General features: G+C 42.0%; 1 protein-coding gene across 1 annotated transcript; it reads right to left on the bottom strand.

The window, feature by feature from the left end:
- Positions 1-1,403: 1,403 nt before the first annotated feature.
- HELB (DNA helicase B) lies at positions 1,404-22,886 on the bottom strand. The gene is made up of 13 exons (XM_086610053.1): positions 22,706-22,886; positions 18,880-19,254; positions 16,195-16,421; positions 13,966-14,838; positions 12,757-12,928; positions 11,830-11,971; positions 10,753-10,883; positions 9,711-9,795; positions 8,196-8,255; positions 7,399-7,603; positions 2,746-2,880; positions 2,059-2,499; positions 1,404-1,561 (listed from the first exon to the last, which is right to left on the bottom strand). The coding sequence occupies exons 1-13, from the start codon at positions 22,884-22,886 to the stop codon at positions 1,472-1,474; spliced, it is 3,117 nt and encodes a 1,038-aa protein (XP_086466179.1). The 3' UTR covers positions 1,404-1,471.
- Positions 22,887-23,947: the final 1,061 nt, after the last annotated feature.

Raw genomic sequence — 23,947 nt, 5'->3', positions numbered from 1 at the left:
GAATTTAAAACTGTAAATATATTTTACAAACACATCACACAAATTCTCTCCTCTCCCCTCTCCCCCCAAGCAATAAAATACTGCCAGTTGCTTTACACGCTCACCAGCAGCTGCTTTGGTTTATTCCGGTATTCAAGTTGTTATTGGTAATTCTTGTTATTGGTGAATATAAAGATACTGGATTTGTACATTTGTAGAGTCTCCGTACCTAAGCAATCACCTTACAGAGTTGTTTCTGGTCAATTTAAACTGTTTAACTGTATCCCTGTTGCTGTTTCCAATACATGAACAAGCTCACCTGCCCTGCACACACAAGTATCTCTGATTTCTATTTCAGCACTGCCAGGAAAGGTCAGAACGACATTCAATGCTGAATCATGTTTAAAAAAAAAAAAAAGTTCATGAGTCACTTAAATATGTATTTTTATTTGTAACAAATAAGTATTAAACTGTAAAGTATTTTTGTACAAATTTAATACTTTAATAGCATGATATTTATCGTCTATGTTATGTTTTTTGAAATTCAAACTGTTGCAAATATTTGTATGGAAAAACTGTATAAATTGAAATAAACAGTGATTTAAAAGACGTTAAAAATGAGGTAGCATTTTCCTACTTTCTATTTTTCCCAGTTTTAGCAAAAAATACCAATACACTTTTACATGTGTAAAAAAAAAAAAAAGTTGAAAGTAAGGAAGCTGTCCAACTTTTAGTACAATTTGTCTGATGTTTGATTAAACATTCAGTTTATTATTCTCAAACATTGCAATGCAGCACGTCACACAGTACACAAAAAGAAGGTTGAAAGCAGAACATTATTTGAACTCTGACTTGGAATTTTGCTTTTATTACCAAGAGCGTTATCAGCAGACAACTGTTAGCTGAAGCAGCAAAGGCAAGGTCTACGCCTCTTTCAAGTACAAAGTGGGAAAAAAATTTCTGTGTCCCTGATTGCAACTTTCTTGTTCTATTTATAGCAAGATTAAAATCCATAATCCATCAAAGCTTCATGCCTGTAATTATGCCACATTAGAAAAATCTGAAGTCCCCTTTGTAAACTGTTTTTTGACTCGAGCAAACTGCAATTTTGGCACCTCAGGAATGCCTTTCATCAATGCATTAGGGGATGGGTGAATCTCGGTGTGGATGGCTACAGTCTTTAAAGGAAGTCCCCATGTATTTTTCAAGGGAACATCTGGATCCCGTAAGACCTGTAAGTTCATTTTTCACCAAAACAAAAAGGAACAGTGTGATTTTTGATTTTTTATGACTGACACACCAAGGAGTCGCCTACTAAAAACAGATCACTGAAAATACACAAAGGGCGCACTTTAAGACGAGCTGTTCTTGACAGAACATGTAAATACAGGAAAGCCTTTGAAAATCACCTGCATGCCCAGCTTCTCTGGTCCCAAAATCTGGAACGAAGCAGGTTCCAGAAAGGATCATATCGAGGACAGTTAAGCGTTTGTTAGCTTTTGAAAAGCTTCCTCGGAGTTGGTTGTCCCAAAGTTAGATTCTTAAGTCTGGAAGACCCAAGTGGGGAATCTTTTGCTGTTGTCTGTCAAAACAAAACAAAAACGTTACCCAAGTTTGAACCAGAACTAAAATACAGTAACATCTTCAAACAAAGCTCCTTCCCCATGACAGAGCTCAGAAATCAGATATAATGAAAAAAAGCACGTTAAGCATGTTTGACTGTATAAAAATCAGCTTCAGCAATTAAATTTTATATTCACAGCAGGTCAGCTCCAAAAAACTGACTTCTGTACACAGAATAAGCTAAGAGAGGCTAAGCTAGCCAACGGGTCACTCCCATGAGCAGCAACATGTGTAAACTCACTATTACTCACATTTTAATTTATTTTTCCCTATTAGTCATATATTACTCTGGGAAAACATCTGCCAAACGCGAGTGCTTCACCAATTACTGGTCATCTTGAAAATTATTTAATAAATAATAATAAAACAGTCGTAATGGTACGCAGGTGACTTGCGGCGGTGAAAGAGAGCGCAGAAGTTTGTTCTGAACTTCCTCAGTGAGGAGGCGATACTTACGGAGGGGATTTTCATCGCAGCCTCAGAATTCTCTGCAAGAGTTTGTTGTCTCTTACATGGACTTTGCGGCAAACTGCCCGTCTGCTTTTCTTTATTGAGAACTGCTGACCCTTCCCGTTCCATCCAGTCAATGAGAGGTTCAGAGGGCTCTGGAGTTACAGAAACGGACCGAGTCTCAAGCTCTTGACTTTGCCAGCTCTTCGTCCGGGGCGAGGAAGTTTGTTTGGGAGAGTTGCTTGTTTCTGCGATGGCCTCTCTCAAAAATCTCTGTAAGCGAGTTTTTCTGGGCAAGATCTTGTTGGTGACTGCTCTCCTGAGGTGCATCTCTTCAGCTACAACATAGACACGGCAGCGTCCTCTGGTCACGGCTGTGTACACGTGCTGCCAGTGCTGACGACCAGGATTGCCAACCACGTAGACAACAGTTTTTTCCTCGGAACCCTGAAACATGTTTAAGAACGCTTTATCAAAGATCTCCAGGAAGTTCTTAAAAAAAAAAAAAAAAAAGGCTTACAAGAACACGGACATTGGAGACAACTGGGAACACTCTCAAGAACATTTTCTATCCCGCACTCAAGGAACTTTAGTTTCAAGTGAGCTGCTGACTCTTGCACATGAAAATACAGTGCATTAGTAAGACAAAGCCATGAGAAAGTTTTATCAGCTCATAGCTTCTTTATTTTTTACCTGAAACGTGTGAATAGTTCTGGCCCATGCATGTTTTATATGACAGAGCTTCTTCAGTGCCTTATACCTCACAGTGAAGGTGGAGCCGTACGTGCTGCTGATGGTCAGTAAGCGCTGTTTATCAATTTCTACGTCCTGAAGAAACAGCACAAGAACACTCAGCAGTCACATCATTATCAGCAGTCTGATCCATGTCTGTACATCTGTGTGTGTCCATATTCTACCTTTTCCTCAAATTAAAATACCTGCAATGTCATCCGAGTGAAACATGTTCAGAAGACACTACACCCAAAAGATTGCTATCTTTCGCCGACCACCTTCAAGGAAAATGGTTTCACTGTACAGGGCCTACCCTAACTCCTTCTGTTTAGTAAGAAAAACGCTGAGAAAGGCAGTTTTAAGCCCCAGAAAATTTAGATTGTCCTAGGGTACAGAGAAACGTACCAGTGATGCCATTTAACAATTTCTTGCCACACACAGAGAAGGGCCTACTCCCTCCTGCCAACCCTGGATGGTCCCCCTTTCCCATGCACAAATATTGGTACTTTCACTGGACCCTCTGCTGAGTCAACTCAACTCACTGAACCCAGCAGAAAAATACCGAGTTTTTTGTTGCTGTATTTTTGATCAGCTTAGTTTTCTGTCAGGGGAGCGCTCAAGCTGTAACATTAGCTTTATTCTTTACTCAAGACTATGTTTCTACCTATATCCAAAACATCATCCATCTCAATTACAATACATTTGGGTATCTGCAGAATGTATTTACACTGGACACAAGCAGACCAACTGAAACACATTTTCCAAAAACACCCAGAGATTTTTTTTTTAATTCTCTAAATTGAGAATTCTGTGAGTCTGCCTCTTTCATAGATTCATAGATTTCTAGGTTGGAAAAGACCTTAGAGATCATCGAATCCAACCGTCCCTAATCCCCATTAAACCATATCCCTAAGTAGATCATCCACCCTATTCTTAAACACATCCAGGGATGGGGACTCAACCACCTCCCTGGGCAGCTGACAACCCTTTCAGAGAAGAAATACTTCCTAACATCCAACCTGAATCTCCCCTGACTAAGCTTATACCCATTTCCTCTTGTTCTATCACCCATCACTAATGTAAAGAGCCCTTCCCCCACCTCCCCACCATCTTTCTCAAGTATTTGTAGGCCGTAATCAGGTCTCTCCTCAGCCTCCTCTTCTCCAGGCTAAACAGCCCCAACTCCCTCAGCCGCTCCTCATAAGTTTTATTTTCCAGCCCCTTGACCAGTTTAGTCGCCCTTCTTTGGACTCGCTCCAGGAGCTCAATATCTCTCTTAAAGCGAGGGGCCCAAAACTGGACACAATATTCCAGGTGCGGCCTCACCAGTGCCGAGTACAGGGGCAGGATCACTTCCCTATTCCTGCTGGTTACACTATTCTTGATACACGCCAGTATCCCATTGGCCTTTTTGGCCACCTGGGCACACTGCTGGCTCATATCAAGCCAGTAGTCAACCAACACCCCCAGGTCCTTCTCCACCAGGCAGCTCTCCAGCCACTCTTCCCTGAGCCTATAGCGATGCTTGGGGTTTTTACACCCCAAGTGAAGGACTCTGCACTTGGCCTTATTAAAGCTCATGCCATTGGCCTCAGCCCAACGATCCAGTCTGTTCAAATCCCTCTGAAGAGCCTCCCTACCCTCGAGCAGATCGACACAGCCTCCCAGCTTGGTGTCGTCCGCAAATTTACTGAGGGTACATTCAATCCCCTCATCCAGGTCATTGATAAAGATGTTAAACAGAACTGGACCCAGCACTGGGCCCTGGGGAACCCCACTGGTGACTGGCCTCCAGCCGGATTTAGCCCCGTTTACCACCACTCTTTGGGCCCGGCCATCCAGCCAGTTTTTAACCCAAAGGAGGGTGTGCCTATCCAGGCCAGCAGTTATCAGTTTCTCAACCAGAACACTATGAGAAACTGTTTCAAAGGCTTTACTGAGGTCAAGGAAAACTACATCCACAGCCCTTCCCTCGTCAACCAGGCAGGTCACCCTGTCATAGAAGGTGATCAGGTTTGATTGGCAAGACCTGCCTTTCATAAACCCATGTTGACTGGGCCTGATCACCCAGTTAACCTGTATGTGCTCATTAATAGCACTCAAGATAACCTGTTCCATGACTTTGCCCGTCACCGAGGTCAGACTGACAGGCCTGTAGCTCCCTGGATCCTCCTTCTGCCCTTTTTTTGTAAATGGGGGTAACATCCGCCAGCCTCCAGTCCAGCGGAACTTCCCCAGTGAGCCAAGACTGCCCAAAGATAATGGACAGGGGTTTGGCAATGACATCCGCCAGCTCTCTCAGGACTCTCGGGTGGATACCATCAGGCCCCATAGACTTGTGGGCATCCAGCCGATGAAGCAGATCCTTGACCCGTTCCTCTTGGATCACAGGAGCTTCGATTTGCTCTCCCTCCCTGCTCTCAGACACCATAGGCCAGCTCACCTGGGAACTACTAACCTTATTATTAAAGACTGAGGCAAAGAAGGCATTAAGGACCTCAGCCTTGTCCTCATCCCTAGTGACTAACGTACCCCCTGTGTCCAGTAGGGGCTGGAGGTGATCTTTATCCCTCCTTTTGTTATTAATGTATTTATAGAAAGACTTTTTGTTGTCCCTTACGGAGCAGGCTAGTCTAAGTTCCAATTGGGCTTTTGCCCCCCTGATTATCTCCCTACATGCCCATACTTCCTCCCTGTATTGATTCCTGGATGCCTGCCCATTCTTCCAAGACTTATAGACATCCCTTTTTCTTTTGAGATGTTCCCAAATCTCCTTTGTCATCCAAGCTGGTTTTCTACTCCGGCTGCTCGATTTCCGGCACACAGGGACAGCTCGCTCCTGTGCCTCCAGAATTTCCTTTTTGAGTAGTAACCATCCCTCCTGCGCCCCCTTACCCTTGAGAGCTGTCTCCCATTGGACTTTGTTAACCAGACTTCTAAACAGCCCAAAGTCAGCTCTCCCAAAGTCCAGCTTGGCCATTTTAGTGTTCCCCCTCCTAACTTCCCCTAGAATTGAGAATTCTATTATCTCGTGGTCACTATGCCCCAGGCGTCCTCCAACCTTCACATCTCCCACAAGACCTTCTCTGTTCACAAACAGCAGGTCCAGGGGAGCACCTTCTCTAGTCGGTTCACTGACCAGTTGTGACAGGAAGTTGTCCTCCACACTCTGCAGGAACCGCCTAGACTGTTTCCTGACTGCCATGTTATACTTCCAACAGACATCAGGTAGGTTAAAGTCACCCATAAGGACAAGGGCTAGTGAGCGCGAGACTTCCCCCAGGTGTTTAAAGAATAGCTCATCAGTCTCACTGTCCTGATAGGGTGGCCTGTAGCAGATTCCCACTACAATATCCGCCTTCATAGGCCCCCCTTTGATTTTCACCCACAGACATTCTTCCAAGTCATCCCCAACATTTAACTCTAAACAGTTTAGACCTTCCCTTACATACAGGGCAACCCCACCACCCCTCCTACCTCTCCTATCCCTCCTGAAGAGCTTGTAGCCATCCATGGTAGCGCTCCAATTATACGAGTCATCCCACCATGTTTCAGTGATGGCAACTATGTCATAGTTTCCCTGGATAACAAAGGCTTCCAGTTCCTCTTGTTTATTGCCCATACTGCATGCGTTCGTATAGAAGCACGTAAGTTGGGCTTTCGACCCCACTGCACCCCTAGGGCGGGAAGCTTTATTTCCTGAGCTGTTATTTTTGGGATTTTCTTTTACCTCTAGGCAACTTGCGTGTTGCTTCCGACTACACATATCACCCCCTACTATCACTGAGGCAGCAGGCCGAAGGCACCTGCCTACACTCCTTTCATCAGACAATGGAGGGCCGTCCTCGGCTGTTAATCCTCTAAGTCTGACAATACCCCCCACCCCCTTCACATCTAGTTTAAAGCCCTATTGACGATCCCAGCTAGTTCTGTAGCAAGAAGCCTTTTCCCCCATGGAGACAAACCCGCCCCATCCCTGGATAGAAGGTCTGGCATTAAGGTCAGCCCGTGGTTAAAGAACCCTAGGTTGTGTTCCTCACACCACTTATGTAGCCAATTATTTAAATCCTCGATCTTTGTTTTCCATCCCGTGTCATATCCCGAAGTTGGTATGATAGAAGAGAATATTACTTGGGCCCCGATCCCTTCAACATTCTTCCCAAAACCCTGAGATCCTTCTTAATAGTCCGGATGTTTCTTTTCCTAAAGTCATCAATACCAACTTGGAAAATAAGAAGAGGGTAGTAATCCGTGGGCCTGACTATAGACGGGAGTTTTTTTATCACATCCCTAATTGTTGCCCCGGGAAGGGAGCAGACCTCCCTATGTAAAGGGTCAGGTCTACAAATCTGGCCCTCCACACCCCTCAAAAGGGAGTCTCCTAAAACAATCACCCACCTTTTCTTCCTAACTGAGGATGTCTTGATGATATGTGTGGTCCTTGGGAAGGAAAGGTCCTTTCCTTCCTTTCACACGATAGTTCAGCAGAAGAATTAAGTATATATTACGGACTAAAATTATAAAGTGTGAATTATTTTGTTCTGGGGATTCAACAAGGACAGAATCAGTTACCATTGGGGTTTTTTGTTTCTAGTTCTTGCAGCAAGGACTTACCTCTGTTATGAAAAATATATCTCCATTGCATAGTCGTTTGCCCTCCTCAGCAGTCTCTGCAGTGCGGGTTGTTTCTCCACTTTCACATTCCTGGCGGTCAGGATCCTTTCTGAAACTACAGTCTGGCAAGAGATCCTTGAGATACGTATTCCGCGTGCAGGAAATCTTGTCATCAATTTGAAATAAAAGTCGTTTTTTATGGTCTCTAGGTCAGAGAAAGAAAGAGGGAGAAATGTGTTTACAGAGGATGCATTTACCATCTCTCTGTATTTCTTCTCTTTCCCTTCTCTATACTTGGGCCAGATTAAAAACCTTAATAATGTTCGAAACCGTTAAGACAACTCACCCTTAAAAGATGTTCCGTGAATTTTTGTAAAACCTTTTGGTAAAAAACAGTAATACGGAGCAGCACCAAAATCCTGCTTCCAAAAATATTTCAGAATCTATGTGAAAATCATTCAGTGGCAAAAAATAATTAACATTGAGGGTTTTTCAAAGATGCTTTTATGTCAATTTTAAACATTCGACAGACAGTAACCCAAAATCTTGGAATTCACATAATGACAATTTAAATGAAAGGCAAACAGTTTATGTTATCTCTGTTCACAGTCCAGGTTGAGATTAACGAACTCATCAAAGAAAGTTTATTATATAAATGATTTCTAATATAAATAGAATCAGATCTAGATGAAACATTAAAAGTTTTACAGTCTTATTTTACATTGTTGGCCTGGCTGTAACACTTTCAAAACCAAAGCGAGACTGTTAGCAGGAGAAACTGCAAAGCACTGGCTTACCTGGTCACATGATTTGAATAGTGTTGGCAACAGAGTTCATTTATTAGGTCGCAATCTTGCCTAAACAAGAACATGAACAAAATCATGATGTACAAAACATAAACTTACATGCAATGCCACATTTAGCGTTGATTTATAATTAATGGAAGAAGCCCATTTTAGCTATGATGATCTTCCACCAACAATTAAAAACAATCTCTGACTCAGAGTTCAAAGATAGGGCAATAAAGGAACAGTTTTGTCTAAATACCACAGAACATGAGGCAAGGATGTTTGTGATGCACACCTAGGTTAGCTAGATTTGGTTTTAAGATAAAGAAAAAAGCTGAAGAAAAACTAAAGCATGGATGCATTATTTTCTCTGTGGATGTATTAAGATTTATTAGCTTTTTAAAGACCTGGAATTTTAACTTTTAAATGCAGATTAAGTACCTATAAATATATTCTATAAGAATCTTATCTGAAAATCATTAATAACAGTATTGTACGTGAATGAAGATTGGAGAAATAAAATTGATTTCGGAATTACTCAGCATTCACAACCAACAGGTGAAGCAGCTAAAATTTATAAATCACTTGTTTGCACACTAGTAACCTGTAAATAGTGGGTGGTTTTTAATTGCTGAGAAAAGGTTCTTCACAAACAGAAGTGGAAGAGTTTTTTCTTAAGTACCCTTTTGTGCAGAAGTGTAAGTTTATGTACTATTGGTACTACGGGACGTTACATTTGTCCCTTCAGCGTTTCTGTCAGGCCATCCATACTATTCACACTCCTGTGATGGTTCCCATGATCAGTGATTCCTAACCTTTCCAATCTTTCTTCAAAGTGTGTTAGAGCACTGCACTACACCCCTTCTTAAATGACGAGTACTGTGCTTCCAAACATCCAAACTGTAGGCATTCACCACTGCCCAGCAGGAACACTAACACCCATCAGATTATATGACTAAATCTGGCCCTTGTTACACAGTCAAAATGCAAGTATCTTCTGTCATTTGGTCAATGTCCACCTGTGACAGAAGCATGTACAGACAGTAGGTTTTATGTTCCACCACGCACCCTGGAATTCACATCTGCCACGATGGGATACGTTTGAATTTGGACATTTCTTTGTATTTTGCGGGTTCCTCCTGCAGTCAAGCCCTCACCTTTCGCTTCTGAAGAACACTGCGCTGTTAGCAAACACCAGAGCACAGGCTCTCAGAGAATCTACTACAAAAACTGACCACCTACGTCCATCCTTTGTTTCTTTACCACAAACAGTACAGATGAACATGAACACAAAAGGAGAAACCATAGTGCAAAACATTACATTAAGTTTATAGAAAAACGAAGCAACTCCCCATGGAGAGACTGGGGGCAACCAGAAGGTACACGAAATGACACCTGGCCTGTTGTTCTCTCTGGTAATTTTATGATATTGCCACTAGTGCCTCCAACTGAACACATTCAGCTATTTTTAGACTGTGGCTGCTAGCAAGGATTTTTTCAATGTCTGCCTGCATGCTCTGTTACCTTCTGAAAGCAATGAACTGCGATTGTTTGGCATCCTGCAATCCTGGTCCTTTTTTAAGTAAAGTCCTTATGGCAGTTTGCAAATCTGTTCAAGAAGACATAAAAGGTAAGGCATAAAAATATGCAGAACGAACAATTTAAGAAAGAAAAACATAATTCAATATGAAATTGCCTTTGCTTATTTCTTGCTTCAGTGACATTTCAAGTCCCCCCAAAAAGTATCACGCAGTTAGCCCACTGTTAAAATCTGAGAGACAAGAGTGATATGGAAGGAGAAAAATTCTTATTTCTCTGTATTAAACAACTGCATAGAGCATATTTCATGCAAAATAAGGTTTTGATACTGCACACTGAAGACATAAAGGTAGAACATTTTTAAGCCACAGACCTATACGTTTAGATTCCATAGCAGAAATACATTTTTAATATTCTGTTTGCTGAGTGAGTTAGTATAGTAAGATACGGTGATAATATTCACACTATTTTTTTTTTTCCACATGCCCCTTGAAGCTTTTTGATGCATATGAAGTAGAGGCCACTCGATCTGCTTTTCCAATAACGGTCAAAAACCCAAAAACAATGGCCCTAACCCTGACCCCAAAACATTTTTAAAGAAATACTGTGTCCCCTCTGCCTCCATTTTCCTAACTTGACTCTAGAGTTGGGGGCACATTCCTGTCCAACATACCATCCTGTTACAGTTGCTGTTTACTCCAATGATTCACCTCTGAAAAATTTAATCTTTTAACAGCTCCAGCTACAACATAAAAAGACAATCACATTTGATTACACTGGTGGAAGTTGTATCACCATCATTTCAAAATGTAACTGGTGAGCTGGGACCCTACAGCACATCCTTTGCACTGACGGGTCTTGCTGTGTGCACTTGCAGAAGGCAAAAGGTAAACTATGCATCTAGCATTTAAATTTATACCACAAACAAAACCAGACTAAAATCCCCCCAAAACGCTAGTTCCAGCCAAACAGTCTATGCTTTACCAAAGGGAAAGTCAAGATCACAAAAGTGCCTGTACACACGTACTCTCGCAACTCCCGCCAGGAGGCAAAGCTATAAGAATGAATTTCTTCTCCGGGCTTGGCATTGTCATTTCCTCATTACAACCAGAAACTTTCAGCACCTCATCAAATTCAGGAAACTTCCGGTGAGAGATTCTTGACCAGAGCAGTGGAGGGAAAACAGAAAAATTATTTCCAGTTAAAGGATTCCAGTGTATCATCATCTGCATCAGCCTGAGGTTCACCACTTATAAATTTTTGGTCATTTACAGTATATACACCAAAAACTCTTTCCTCTGAGCCTAACTCAATTTCACATTAAAAAAATTGGTAATTGATTCCCCAAACTCTTCAGCACTGCAGCAGATACTTAGATTACCATACAGTTCTCTTGGGAGCAGACTGCAGTAACACAGAAGTGTTACTGAAAAAAAAGTAAGAGTGTTTGTAAAACACTTGGTAGTTCTGCACATCTTGCAAATATTCAGAATATTCGCAAATTCCCATCAACATCAAAAGGTCTTGGGCACTTGGACCTAGATTTTGTTTTCTGAGGTTTAAAACAGAAATCATGCACTGACAGTAAACACGGATTATTTCCAGACCAAAAGTAATGCAAATGCTAGAAACATTTAAAGGTTCTAGGTAAGTGAAACTATGATTTAATGGCCCTTGACTTCTAAAGTGTCAATGTAATTCAGTCTATTTTAGCTGTTGTCACGCTTACAAGCAATATCTTTAAAACTGCCTTTTTAGAGAAGCAATTGTAAGTCATTTCAGAAGGCATGAAGTGATTTGTGCATGTACAACTCATTTGAAAACAACAAAAAGTATTTGGTAGAGAAATACATCCCATAAAATACAAGAGTATTCCAGCACAAACATTTTTTTGCCCAATACATATACTCCTGAAAAAACTTGTGGGTTTTTATTGGTTTTGTTTTGGGGGTTGGTTGGTTTTTAAAAACAGTGTTACTGATTTTGAGTCAGAAACTGTAACAGAAGCATAACTAAAGAGTCAAATCTGGATGCACTAATATTTTGCAGGTAGAGGATCAGGCCTACTTCAAGAATGCTTCTTACATGCACAAGGAAATCCTACCTTGATGCGTTATCTACAATTAGTTGCGATTCAGCTCTGTGATTAGTTCGCAGTTCCACAGAAAAGCCTCTTGATTTTAGACCCTCAAAGATATCAGCTAACATGTTTCCTGGGTCTATGCTTGGTAGCTGTCTAGTATCACCTAAACAGAATGCAAATTAGTTTTTGTGAGAAGCAACAACTGTTACAAACTGTCTTTAAAAAAAAACCCTGAAATTAATAAATACTCAACCCTCTACATGCTTCCTCAATACAATTCACCTGGAATAAAACCTTCAAGAATCTAAGAAACTCTGTTTGGGGAATCAGCCTGTGGTATACTTTAAATTTTTCATATTCCTCACTCAGTAATGCTTTACTAGCAGGTGCAAATCACTCTGCATGATGAACACTGACAGTGATCATATCTTATTCAAACACATCTTGAAAGTTACACATTTAAAAACAACTGCCATAAACGGCAAGCCAAAAAGCAAACCTCTGAGAAAGTAGGAAATTTTGATTTTACACTTCTTTGTTTTCCTTTCTGAATTAAAACAAGATGATCCTAGCATTAAGAATGACATGAAACCTCCCTTCTAACACGCAATTAATATGCTAATACTAGCTTCTTTAAATTTAAGGAAATCAGAAAAGTTTTCCAGTTGCAAGATGTAATAAACTACCACATGGAAGTCATAATACTTCCAGAACCAAACAGAACACTGCTGAACAGAGAACGGAGATACTGACACTTTCATACTGACAGTTGAGATGGAAAACTGTCTATCTCATCTGACCTTAACGAATAAGCAGAAATATCCCAGTACAATGTAATATTCTGGGGGTTTTAAGAGACTCCATGAGACCAGTGGCAGCTCAGATACTTACACCATATATTCTGTATTGTTAAATACTGTACTATGCCAAATTTGCTGTTTCTCTTACCTAGAATAATAAGTTTGGCAAGCTGAGCATGCTCACACAAGAGTTTTAAAACTAAACTAAGAATGTGTACAGACACCAAACTTCCTTCATCCACAATCAGAATTGTCACAGTAGAAAACTTCCATGGCTGTGCTTGTTCGCTCTGCCTCCACGATTTAAAACTATAGATGATCTAGAAACAAACAAAAATAAATCAAGCTCTGACACTAATCAACCACAAACAACTGTCTTATAAAGGTAGCCAGTGTGAGACATCCTCTAATGTTGCATTTATAGCTATTACCTGAAATTCTGAACTTTAATCTGAAAAGACTCAGAAGACTCAACCGTTCAGTCTTATTTTCCTCCTTGGTGAACACATTTCTAGCTGAGATTATCAACACTTACTTACGTAAAAGCACAGAAGTGCATCCTTTTTTTCTGCAGGGACCCTAAAGGATACAAGGTCAGCCATTAGGTTGCTCAGTAACAGAACTCCTACCGCAACTTGCTGACATTAATAAATCCCCAATACAGCAAGGGGAACGAGAACAGGCAACCATCCAGCCCCCAAAGATGAAATAAGCCCACAGTACTTTTTATGTTATTGTAATTTTGATTTATACAGGTTATTCCACACCTCCAACATCTTCTTGGTATCTTCAACTACCTCGAACAACAGAGACTTGACCTAAGTTTATTAACAAAGAGTTTTGCTTTTTACTTTTTTGTAAAAAAAATCACACAACGTTTAACAGTAATAAAGAAAACACTGTGTGAATCAAATTTTTCTCATTATTCAACCCCAGGCTCCTGATCTCTTCGGGTATGTGCAGGTATCAGTATGATTGCTAGGCAACAAGACACTAGAAAACAGCTCTGCCATCTAGAAAGTATTTCTGTCTTAATTTAAAAAAAAAACAAACAAACAAAAAAAAAAAAACACCCTGAGAAGCTAAGACGACTAGATGTCTTGGAAAGGCACAAATTCCAGCTGTGTGTAAGTAAAAACTAACCCTCAAAGTTACAGCAAATAATGTATTTCACATGACTGATTTACGATTCCCCAAAACATAATGCTGACTTGACAAGCTGCACCTAAGCATTATCATTAATAGCTACTTATTTCATAAAGAAATTTCAGTAACAACCCTTTTTTTCAAAACAAGAACAGACAGTGCCAAAAGGTCTTTTGGAATACAATTTCAAAAAAAGATAAAAATTCCTTACCTGATGCAGTGTATATGCACGAAGTTTAGTTTTTTCACTCAAAATGCTTGCTGCCCTCCCTGTAGGTGCAGTAAATAGTACATTCAAAAATTTTTTTGTGTACATATTCTCTGACTCGCAATGATGATCAAAGGTATGCCATTCCTCAGAAGCATCCAGGTCTTCTTCAAAGTCCTTAGAAGCAGCTTCCACTTCTTTCTCCATCTGCTTTAAGTGACGAAAAAGGCAGCTAACTATTGTACTCTTCCCACAGCCTCCTTTTCCACTTATGATTGTGACAGGATTAGAACAAATCTTTTCCATAGCAACCACCTGATCTAAGTCAACCTCTGCTTTACTTTGGGTACCAGACATTGACTCCACTTGCTTTTCAGGAAAGTGATTTTCACAGTTACGATTGTCTGGATGATTTTCCTTCAGATGTTCCATTTCATGAGTCTGGGTAACACTCATTTTGTTATCTACCATTTCTTTTGACGTCTCAGAAACATTAAGTATCTTTCTCACATCAACATCCAGTTGCCATGAGCGGTTTGACAGAAGCTCACCTATATACATCGCAATATCTTTTTCAGATTTGTAAAGATGAGGCAGAAACACTAGTTTTTTCTCCCTAATCACTACATTCTGATCTTTCAGAAATTCAAGAGATTGCCAAGCATGCTCAATGGACATATCTTTAGCTACAAAACGAGCTAACTCATCTTGATCTTCGTAAGTGTGTCCCATTTCTCTACACCGTTTCTTGAGTTGGTCGTACAGAATTAATGCATTCTTCTGCAAGTCAGGGATCTTCCAGAGGAGATGCTCACACTGACAGAAGGCGGCCCATGTTGCCTCACAGTAAGAAAGGTTCAGTTCCCTATAGGTAATCTTCTCCCCAAAAAGAATAAAAGCAAACATATATTTATTTCAGAAGATGTTAGCCTCCTTCTGAATAACATTCCTTCAAGTAAACACAAATTGCAATTCAGAGGGTGGATGTACATATTTTTCATAATGATGTACAAAGTTATAATGCTTTTCAAGCCATATGAAAGCAAGATATTTAAAAGATGGAATGATAATTCCTCTCAGTCACTCTTCTCTATAAACTAGAAACTTTAAAAATCAAAAACTTGGTGCAAAAAATGGGTATTAGGAAGAACTTGTGCACACCTAATTAGCACAATTTCAAGCAAAGTCACAAGCAACTGTAGAAAGGCAGCAGCCAGAATACTGTACCCAATTCTGAACACGCTACTTCAAGAAATACGCAACCTTTACAGAGACTACTGCAAAACAGCAAAAGACTGAGATGTGCAAAAAAGATGAACTATTGAGGGAAAGAAAAATGAATTTGACTTGCTGATCCTTAAGAGAAACAGCTAAAGAGGGTCTTTGTGCAATAAAAAAAACTGCAGTGAGAATACAGGTCCTTAGTACAAGAAACGAGAGCAACAAGTCTATATCGCATCAAGGAATAGTCAAATTGGACATCAGGAAAAGCTTTTTAAAGGAAAGGATGTGAAACACTGGAATATATTGGCCAGACTGCTGAACCTCTGAAACTGGAGGTCTTGAAGACAGGTCAGAACATCTATCAGTATGAAGCACTGGAGGGCTGGAGCAGACGGATTGACTAATCACACTTCCGAACTATGAAGCTATAGCTCCCATCTGAGGCACAGAAGTGCTAAGGTGAGGTGCAGCAGCAAAGTTGCACAGCAAGCGTAGCACAGGAAAACAAGAAGGTAAGCAGGAACCACGAATCCCATTATAGAAAAAGGTGAATGACTCGATCAGATGATCTATTACTGAGTAATTTATCTACCTCACCATGAAAGCATAGGTACAGTTCTATGTATTAAGAACTGAAAATCTCATTTGCCATATAAAACTGGACAACTGAGAGTTTTAAATTAGTTTTCTTACTTTTGGCTCAATTACCTCAAGCATTTATTTTCTGTTTCTTGTAGAAAAGGCTAAGCAAATGGTTTTAACAGAAACCTTTAAAATCTCCTGAGAGTGGTTTATTGTAGACCAACTGGGAAAAAAAAAAAAAAAACACCAAACAAAAAACCACACCTTCGCTCAAACTCAGTCCAGTAAATCATCCATCTCCAAATGAACTAACCTTACCTCCTACAAATGCCCAGTTAATAAAGTGGACGTAACTGAAACAGCACTGTATTCTAATCAAGCTCAAATGCAACAAATACTTTTTTTACCCTGCTTAACATTACTTACCCTGCTGAATCCAAGTTTCCATGGCTCATTCTTTAATATCTCATCCAACTTTGTTAGCATCTTGTCTTGAAAAAGTACTTCCTCACCATCCATACCACCGTTTTCTTCAGTTTTTCTTTGCCAACGCACCATATTCAACAGACAGCAAAAATGGCGTGGCAGAAGAATTGGCAAGAATTCCAGTATCATCGGAAAAGTCAGAGCTACCAGTACTGCCTTTCCTGCAACTACATGCATCATAAACCAAGAAAGTTTTAAGCAATATACAAAGACACTTGTAAAGGCAATTTAAACTGACTCTGGCTCTTATCCTTCTGCCTCTCCTACATCCAAAACACCCCTAATTTATTTCACCTTCTTATCTTTTGTAATCCTTTTCAACTTCTTTTAAAGATTATTTTCCCTGGACTTGGGGAAAAAAATGTAAATAGATGACAGATAAAAACTGCAACTATTCATTTGGAAAATACATATTATCCCTTTGATTTGAACTGCCTACTCAATAGCATTTTGTAGAATATCAGTTCAGACATCGCCATGCCTGCCTCTCCTATCTGAAGATAATTTTCACACAGATGTACAGAACAACATCTAAAATCCAAAATAAGAACACAGGCTTCTAAATTTGTAGTATCAGATCAGTACAGGAACTCAGGAAAACAGTGTTCTCCACTGGCTCTCTCAATAACCCCAACTTCAGCTATCACGTTCTCTGTTTGTATCAGTCTTGGGATGTGCAAAAAGAGGATAACGAAACTGATTTGCTCTCCACCTTGCTTTAAAAACAAATTTAGAAGAAACTGAGACTTTTAAAAGTTTTATCTCTTCACAGAAAAAAAAAAAAAAAAAATTAATGGAGTGTTAAGGAAACTTCATAATTCCAAATTCAAAACATCCATTTTTCTCAGTTAAGTACTTTTCCCAATTATTGTCTTACCTATGGAAAGGCAAAGATGAAACTTTTTCCCTTTGAAGCAAATACTTAACATACAAGTGGAGAATCTACACACACTACACTTCTAGACAAAAGCATCATGAAGGCTGGAGTAACAAACTGCTGGAGACCACAACAATAACAACCAGGAAAAAGTGACAATAGTAACAGCATGATATACAGGGGGATGAGTCGCTGTTTCTATTGCCCCATGATAGAGAAAGAAGGTGGTTTAATTTATATCAAAGTCACTTAAAGTCACATAATAGGAAAAATCTGCCAACTACAAGACCAAGATACCTAGGCACACTGTGCAATCTTCAACCCTGAAGATTCATAAACATATTACAAAAGCCTCTAATCAGAAGTGATCAAGCTTCACAATCAGAAGTGATCCATACATCCCAATAAAACTCAAGCAGCAACTAGATACAAGTTTCTACCACTATAGATTCCCCATCTCTCTGTGATCACGAAAAGATTTAAAGTACATAAACAGGGACTAAGAACCCTTCTACTGTTACAAAAACACAGCAAAAATCCTGAAGTCCACAGAACTGTGGAAATTTTCCTCTCCTTACACATGTAATTTGGAGCCTAGCAGAAGCTATGGACTCTCCTGTTAGACATGATCTGACCTCCGAAACAGTCACATCCATCTTTTGTCCTGCCACTGCCCAGCAAATCAGGTATGGAAGACTTAGTAGACAGAGCCTGTCTGCACAGATTTATGCACAGTTGCAGCTGAATTTAAAAGACCTTCTCTAACTCAGAGTACCGAGTCCCACGGCACTGGCACCTAAGTGGCTCTGCACAGCACCAACCCAGAACTGCCTACGTCCACATCAGGAACGTGACATAATGCAAACAAATAACTGGAGTAAAATAACAGAGCCAGTGCTGAAGCCACGTCTCAGATATCCTGAATTTCTGTATTTTGGTGTTCCGCTTCAGACCAGCTATAGTCTGGTTGTGCACAAGCTGAATGTCCATTAGAGGCTGGAGTACGTTAGGTGTGCAAATGGAACACACCTTTTGGGTTTCATCCAGCAGAAATACAGTCAATACTCTCAGAGACTGCACCACAATGGGGACAAGAGGGATCTTTGCTTCAACAGCACACTCCTGATCCAATCTCTGACATTCAGATAGTCACATCAACATAGTCCAAAACAGGATCCTCGGCAGTCCTGAACTATCTCCACGTGGAGACGCTCCAGCGTTTCTGCACTCTGCTCCCCAGCCATACCAATCTGCTGATGAGCAGGATCCAAATACTTAGATAGCCTACGTAGTGCAGCTGATTTTGATTACGCTGAGCTCATTCGCTGTTCCCCTGCACGACACAGAAACAGCTATACTATTTCTGAACACGAATTTGTCCTAAAAAGTCACACCGCCACGTTTAAGCAGGGCTGAAGCCATTTTTTAATAAGCTTTGTTATATCTGAATAAACTATGGGAAGCCAGCACCAGTGTCTCTAGGCATCCCTAGCACAGACAATTCTACTTAGTGAGCCTACAGAATTCAGGAAAGTCCTTATATGTTTCTAACTGTATGTCTATCTTTAACTGGTCAGCTGTCCCACTGCCCTCAAACTTAAAAAAAAAAAAAAGAAGAATCTTTGCAAGTTCAAAACTCATTTGAATATACACTTCATATGAAGACACGTTAGCATGAACACAGTATCTGAGATAGAACTCATTAGTCTGTAAAACAACCAAAATAGCACAGGACGGGATATACCTACGTGATTTGGAAACATAGCAGAAGATGTCATAATCCTTGGTGCCGCTTTGCTTCTGCCCTGTCTGTAAGTGTGAAACTTGGAACTGTTTTAGTTTTTCTTCAAGATTTCTAAAACTCAGCATGGACTGCATAGGAAGCCAAGTGAAAAACTTCTCCTTAAAATTCTCTGGAACAGCACATTCCTTAAGAAAGAGTGAAAAGATCTGTCGGTTGTTTTCTTCTATATCAGTCCGCAGAAAATATGATGGATATCCTTGCACAAAGTACTTCGACCCCATTTTTTTAGTTTTAACATTAACTCTCCACCAAGGGTCAACTAATGGAAAACGTCCAACTACTTCATACTCCTTTTTGGAACTCTCTTCTTGTATAATAACTGAATCATTAAAAAGAAAAATAAAGCCATTGTTAATTTAATTGATAGTCATAAAGATTAAAAGTTTGGTTTGATTAAAAGAGTTTTGTTTCTTCAAAGCTTATTTTTGTCTTTTGTATAAGTTGTAGTAGTAAAAGTAAAGCGGGGGTTTTCACAAACTTCCTGATGTCGGTCATTCCAGTGGTATTTAAAAACAAAAGCAAAACTAACCCCAGAAATAACCACTAAAACTGCTTCTCTAAATGTTAGAACTACAAAATTAAACTTGTGTATGAATATTTACACATTGGCATATGGTTTAATATTACACCATTTATGCCAAGTCAAGTTTGCAATTCAATTTTAAACAGTTTTGCCACAAAGTATTGCATCACTCTTCAGACACATGTGGATACCAAATGCTTCCTGCAACTGAAACCACCAAAATCATAAGCAATCAATATAATAAACTATTTAACATTCTGTATGACCTGGTTTGCCTCCTCTTTCCATCCTCTTTCCCTCACAAAAATTTATATGCTATTCCTCAACCCACGCTGGGAGACTAAATGCTACGACCAGAACAAAGTGAGCACCTACATTTAGCGGTACCACCAGAGTACCAGCCGATCTTAAGTCTATAACAACTTGTTTATTTATTTTCCCCTTGTTACCTCGCTCAATTTAGCCATTTTAAAAACAGTTTTCTGGTAAAATATTCTTGCTAGGCAGAAGTTGCTCCAATGTCATCTGCTTTTCTAAGTACTAAATAGAAAGTAAGGAATCATTAATGTCAAATACCAACACCTTTACGTGTCATAAAAGAAACAAAATAAAATGCATTTTTAGTGCAAAGTTAACTTGAATGGAAAAACTTTGGTTTATCACTGTTGTAATATGTGGCCATATGAAAGGGCAAATTACACTACCCTTCTACTACCTGTGCAAGATTTATCACCTACTTTGGATCATTTTCTCTTTAGTTGCTATGAATTCAGTAACCAGGGAAGAAGCGAGTTTCGTAGAATCCTTTAGGTTGGAAAAGACCTTTAAGATAACTGAGTCCAACCATTAACCCTGTCAAGCCCACCACTAAACACATGTCCCCAAGTGCCACATCTACACATCTTTTAAATATTTCCAGGGACAGTGACTCAACCACCTCCCTGGGCAGCCTGTTCCAATGCTTAACAACTCTTTCGGTGAAGAAATTTTTCCTAATATCCAACCTAAACCTCCCCCGGTGCAACTTTAGGCCATTTCCTCTCATCTTATGGCTTGTTACTTGGGAAAAAGAGACCAACACCCACCTCGCTACAATCTTCTTTCAGGTAGCTATAAGAGAGCAATAAGGTCTCCCCTCAGCCCCCTTTTCTCCAGGCTAAACAATCCCAGTTCCCTCCACCACGCCTCAAAAGATTTGTGCTCAAGACCCTTCACCAGCTTCACTGCTCTCTGGACATGCTCCAGCACCTCAATGCCTTTCTTGTAGTGAGGGGTCCAAAACTGAACACAGTATTTGAGATGTGTCCTCACCAGGGCCGAGTACAGAGGGACAATCACTTCCCTAGTCCTTCTGGCCATAATATTGCTGATACAAGCCAGGATGCTGTTGGCCTTCTGGGCCACCTGAGCACACTGCTGGCTCATGTGCAGCTGGCTGTAGACCAACACCCCCAGGTCCTTTTCCGCCAGGCAGCTTTCCAGCCGCTCTTCCCCAAGCCTGTAGCGTTTCATGGGATTGTTGCCACCCAACAACAGGACCTGCACTCAGCCTTGTTGAACCTCAAACAATTGGGCTCAGCCCATCAATCCAGCCTGTCCAGATCTCTCTGTAGAGCCTTCCTACCCTCAAGCAGATCAACACTTCCACCCAAGTTGGTGTCATCTGCAAACTTACTGCGGGTGTACTCGATCTCCTTGTCCACATCACTGATAAAGATATTAAACAGAACTGGCCCCAGTTCTCCACTGGGGAACTTATGACTGGCCACCAACTAGATTTAAGTCCATTCACCGTAACTCTTTGGGCCTGGCCGTCCAGCCAGTTCTTTACCCAGCAAAGAGTACACCCATCCAAGCTATGAGCAGCCAGTTTCTCCAGGAGAATTTTGTGAGAAACGATGTCAAAGGCTTTACTAAAGTCTAGGTAGACAACACCCATAGCCTTTCCCTCATCCACAAAGCAGATAACCGTGTCATAGAAGGAGATCGGATTGGTCAAGCAGGACCTGCCTTTCATAAACTCATGCTGACTGGGCCTGGTCACCTGGTTGTCCTGTATGTGCCACCTGATGGCACTCAAGATGATATGCTCCATTAACCTTTCCTGGCACTGAGGTCAGACTGACAGGCCTGTAGTTCCCTGGATCCTCCTCCCAGCCCTTCTTGTAGATGGGTGTCACATTTGCTAACTTCCAGTCAACTGGGACCTCCCTGGTTAGCCAGGACTGCTGATAAATGGTGGAAAGGGGCTTGGTGAGCACTTCTACCAACCCCATAGACGTGTGTGTGTGTCTAAGTGGTGTAGCAGATGGCTAACCATTTCCCCTTGGATTACAAGTTCTTCATTCTGCTCCCCGTCTCTGTCTTCCAGCTCAGGGCGCTGAGTGCCCAGAGAACAACTGGTCTTACTATTAAAGACCGAGGCAAAGAAGGCATTAAGTATCTCAGCCTCTTCCTCATCCTTTGTCACTACTGCTTTCCCCTGCATCCAGTAAAGGATGGAGATTGTCCTTAGCCTTCGTTTTGTTGTTAATGTATTTACACAAACACTGTCTTTTACGGCAGTAGCCAGATTAAGTTCTAGTGGGGCTTTGGTCCTTCTGATTTTTTCCCTGCATAAGCTCAAGACATCCTTGCAGTCCTCCTGAGTGGCCTACCCCTTCTTCCAAAGGTCATAAACTCTATTCTTCCCCAAGTTCCAGCCAAAGCTCTCTGCTCAGCCAGGCTGGTTTTCTTCCCCACCAGGGAAGACTTTGGCACATGTGGACGGCCTGCTCCTGCGTCTTTAAGATTTCCTTCTTGAATAATGTCCAGCCTTCCTGGACTCCTTCCGGCTTTCAGGACTGCCTCCCAAGGAACTCTGTCAAACAGAGGCCAAACTCTGCCCTCTGGAAGCCCCAGGCCGCAGTTCTGCTGACCCCCTCCTTGCTTCTCCATGTGATTTACTTTCAAAGCACTCTAAATTAGCAGACAAGAGCATCCCGAGCCCAGCGGGGGGGCTGCCAGGCACCGGACCGAACACGCCGCCCGCGGCGCAGCCGCCTGCGCTCTTGGCGCGCCGCCGCCGCCGCCGCAGGGCCGGGCCAGGCCGGGCGCGGACACCGGGCGCGGCTCGCTCGTTTCAAACGCAGTGCCCCGGGCAGGGCCCACAGCCGCCTCCGAGGGAGGCCGGGAGCACGGGACTTTCAGGGACTTTCCCGCCCGCCCGCCGGCCGGCCGGCCCCGCTCCGCTCCCGCCGCCCCTCACCGGCTCGGCGCGGGGGCAGAGCCGCCGCCAGCTCCGGCCCGGAAGCCTCCAGGAGCGCAGCCTCCTCCAAGTGCGGCTCCTCCTCGGCCTCCTCTTCGGTCTCCCCCTCCGAGCCCGCCGCCTGCCGCGGAGGCAGCAGCACGCCCCACAGCTCCACGACCTGCCCGCCGGCCACCGCCATGCCGCCGCTTCGCCGCGCCCTCCCGCGGGATCCCTCCGCCCGCCCCGCGCCGGGCGCGGAAGGAGACGTCGAGCGGAACAGCAACCCGAGGCGGCCGGTCAGGGGCCACGGTCGTGATGCGGTGTCGGCAGCTGAGCTCCGGCGCCGTGTCGGTGGTGGCCGCGGCTGCGCCGTGCTCCCGGCGGCGGAGGGGCAGCCTGAGGAGGCCGTGCCGCCTCTGGAGGTGCGGCGTTCAGCGGCGGCTGGAGCCGGGCAGATGCGTTGCGGTGAGGTGAGGTGACGGGCCGCTGCACCGTCGGGCAGGGAACGTGCTGGGCGTGGGCAGGCGTGAGCCCGCACCCCCGGGTCTCACCTCGACGTCATTTGTACCCTGCTGCAGAAACAGTGCATTTTGTAATTAATAAACCGAGTGATAATTCTGTGCCTTTACATAACCCCGATCACAAAACCATCAAGTCATACAATTAGATTTCCGGTATTTCACTCAGCTGCCCCCTAAACTCGTACCATATTATGTATAACTGGCAAATGATTTTCCAGGAGGTGCTCATTTAAAAACACCCATACTTCCCCGCATCGTAACCCAAACAGTTCACATAGCTGCTTGGTCTTCACTTTTGTTCAGTGCTGCAGGTCTTTGCCTTTCGTGAAAATTAACCACACAGTAGTTCCATATTTTCTTGCAGCTCATCAATGGAAATACAAAGCTATATCATGCTTAGCAGTGATCTCTCCTGAAGTCCACCAGGAATCTTGCTATTCAGTGATGAAAGCAAGTATTTCTGGGATCTGTTTTAAACTGGTTTTTCACTGGTTAGCAGTTAACAGGTTAATATTTGCCATGTTATTATGCAGCTCTACTTTTTTAACAAAATGTCACGTAGTTGTAGTTCTGCATGTTAATCCCTATCAGCTAGTAGAGGTTTTTCATCAAAGAATTAAATCAAGTTTATTTGATGAGGTTTATTTTCTTCATTTTGCTGACTTGTTTTTTCATTTGCTTCCTCTTTAATATTTTAATTTTTTTTTCTTCCAGTTTCTCCTTCATTTCACTTTGGACT

This window comes from Tauraco erythrolophus, chromosome 4 (genome assembly GCF_009769465.1).
Source record: "Tauraco erythrolophus isolate bTauEry1 chromosome 4, bTauEry1.pri, whole genome shotgun sequence".
In the NCBI taxonomy this organism is placed as follows: Eukaryota; Metazoa; Chordata; class Aves; order Musophagiformes; family Musophagidae; genus Tauraco; species Tauraco erythrolophus.
Note: the sequence above shows the minus strand (reverse complement) of the source record. Positions and strands in the feature narration are given on the sequence as shown.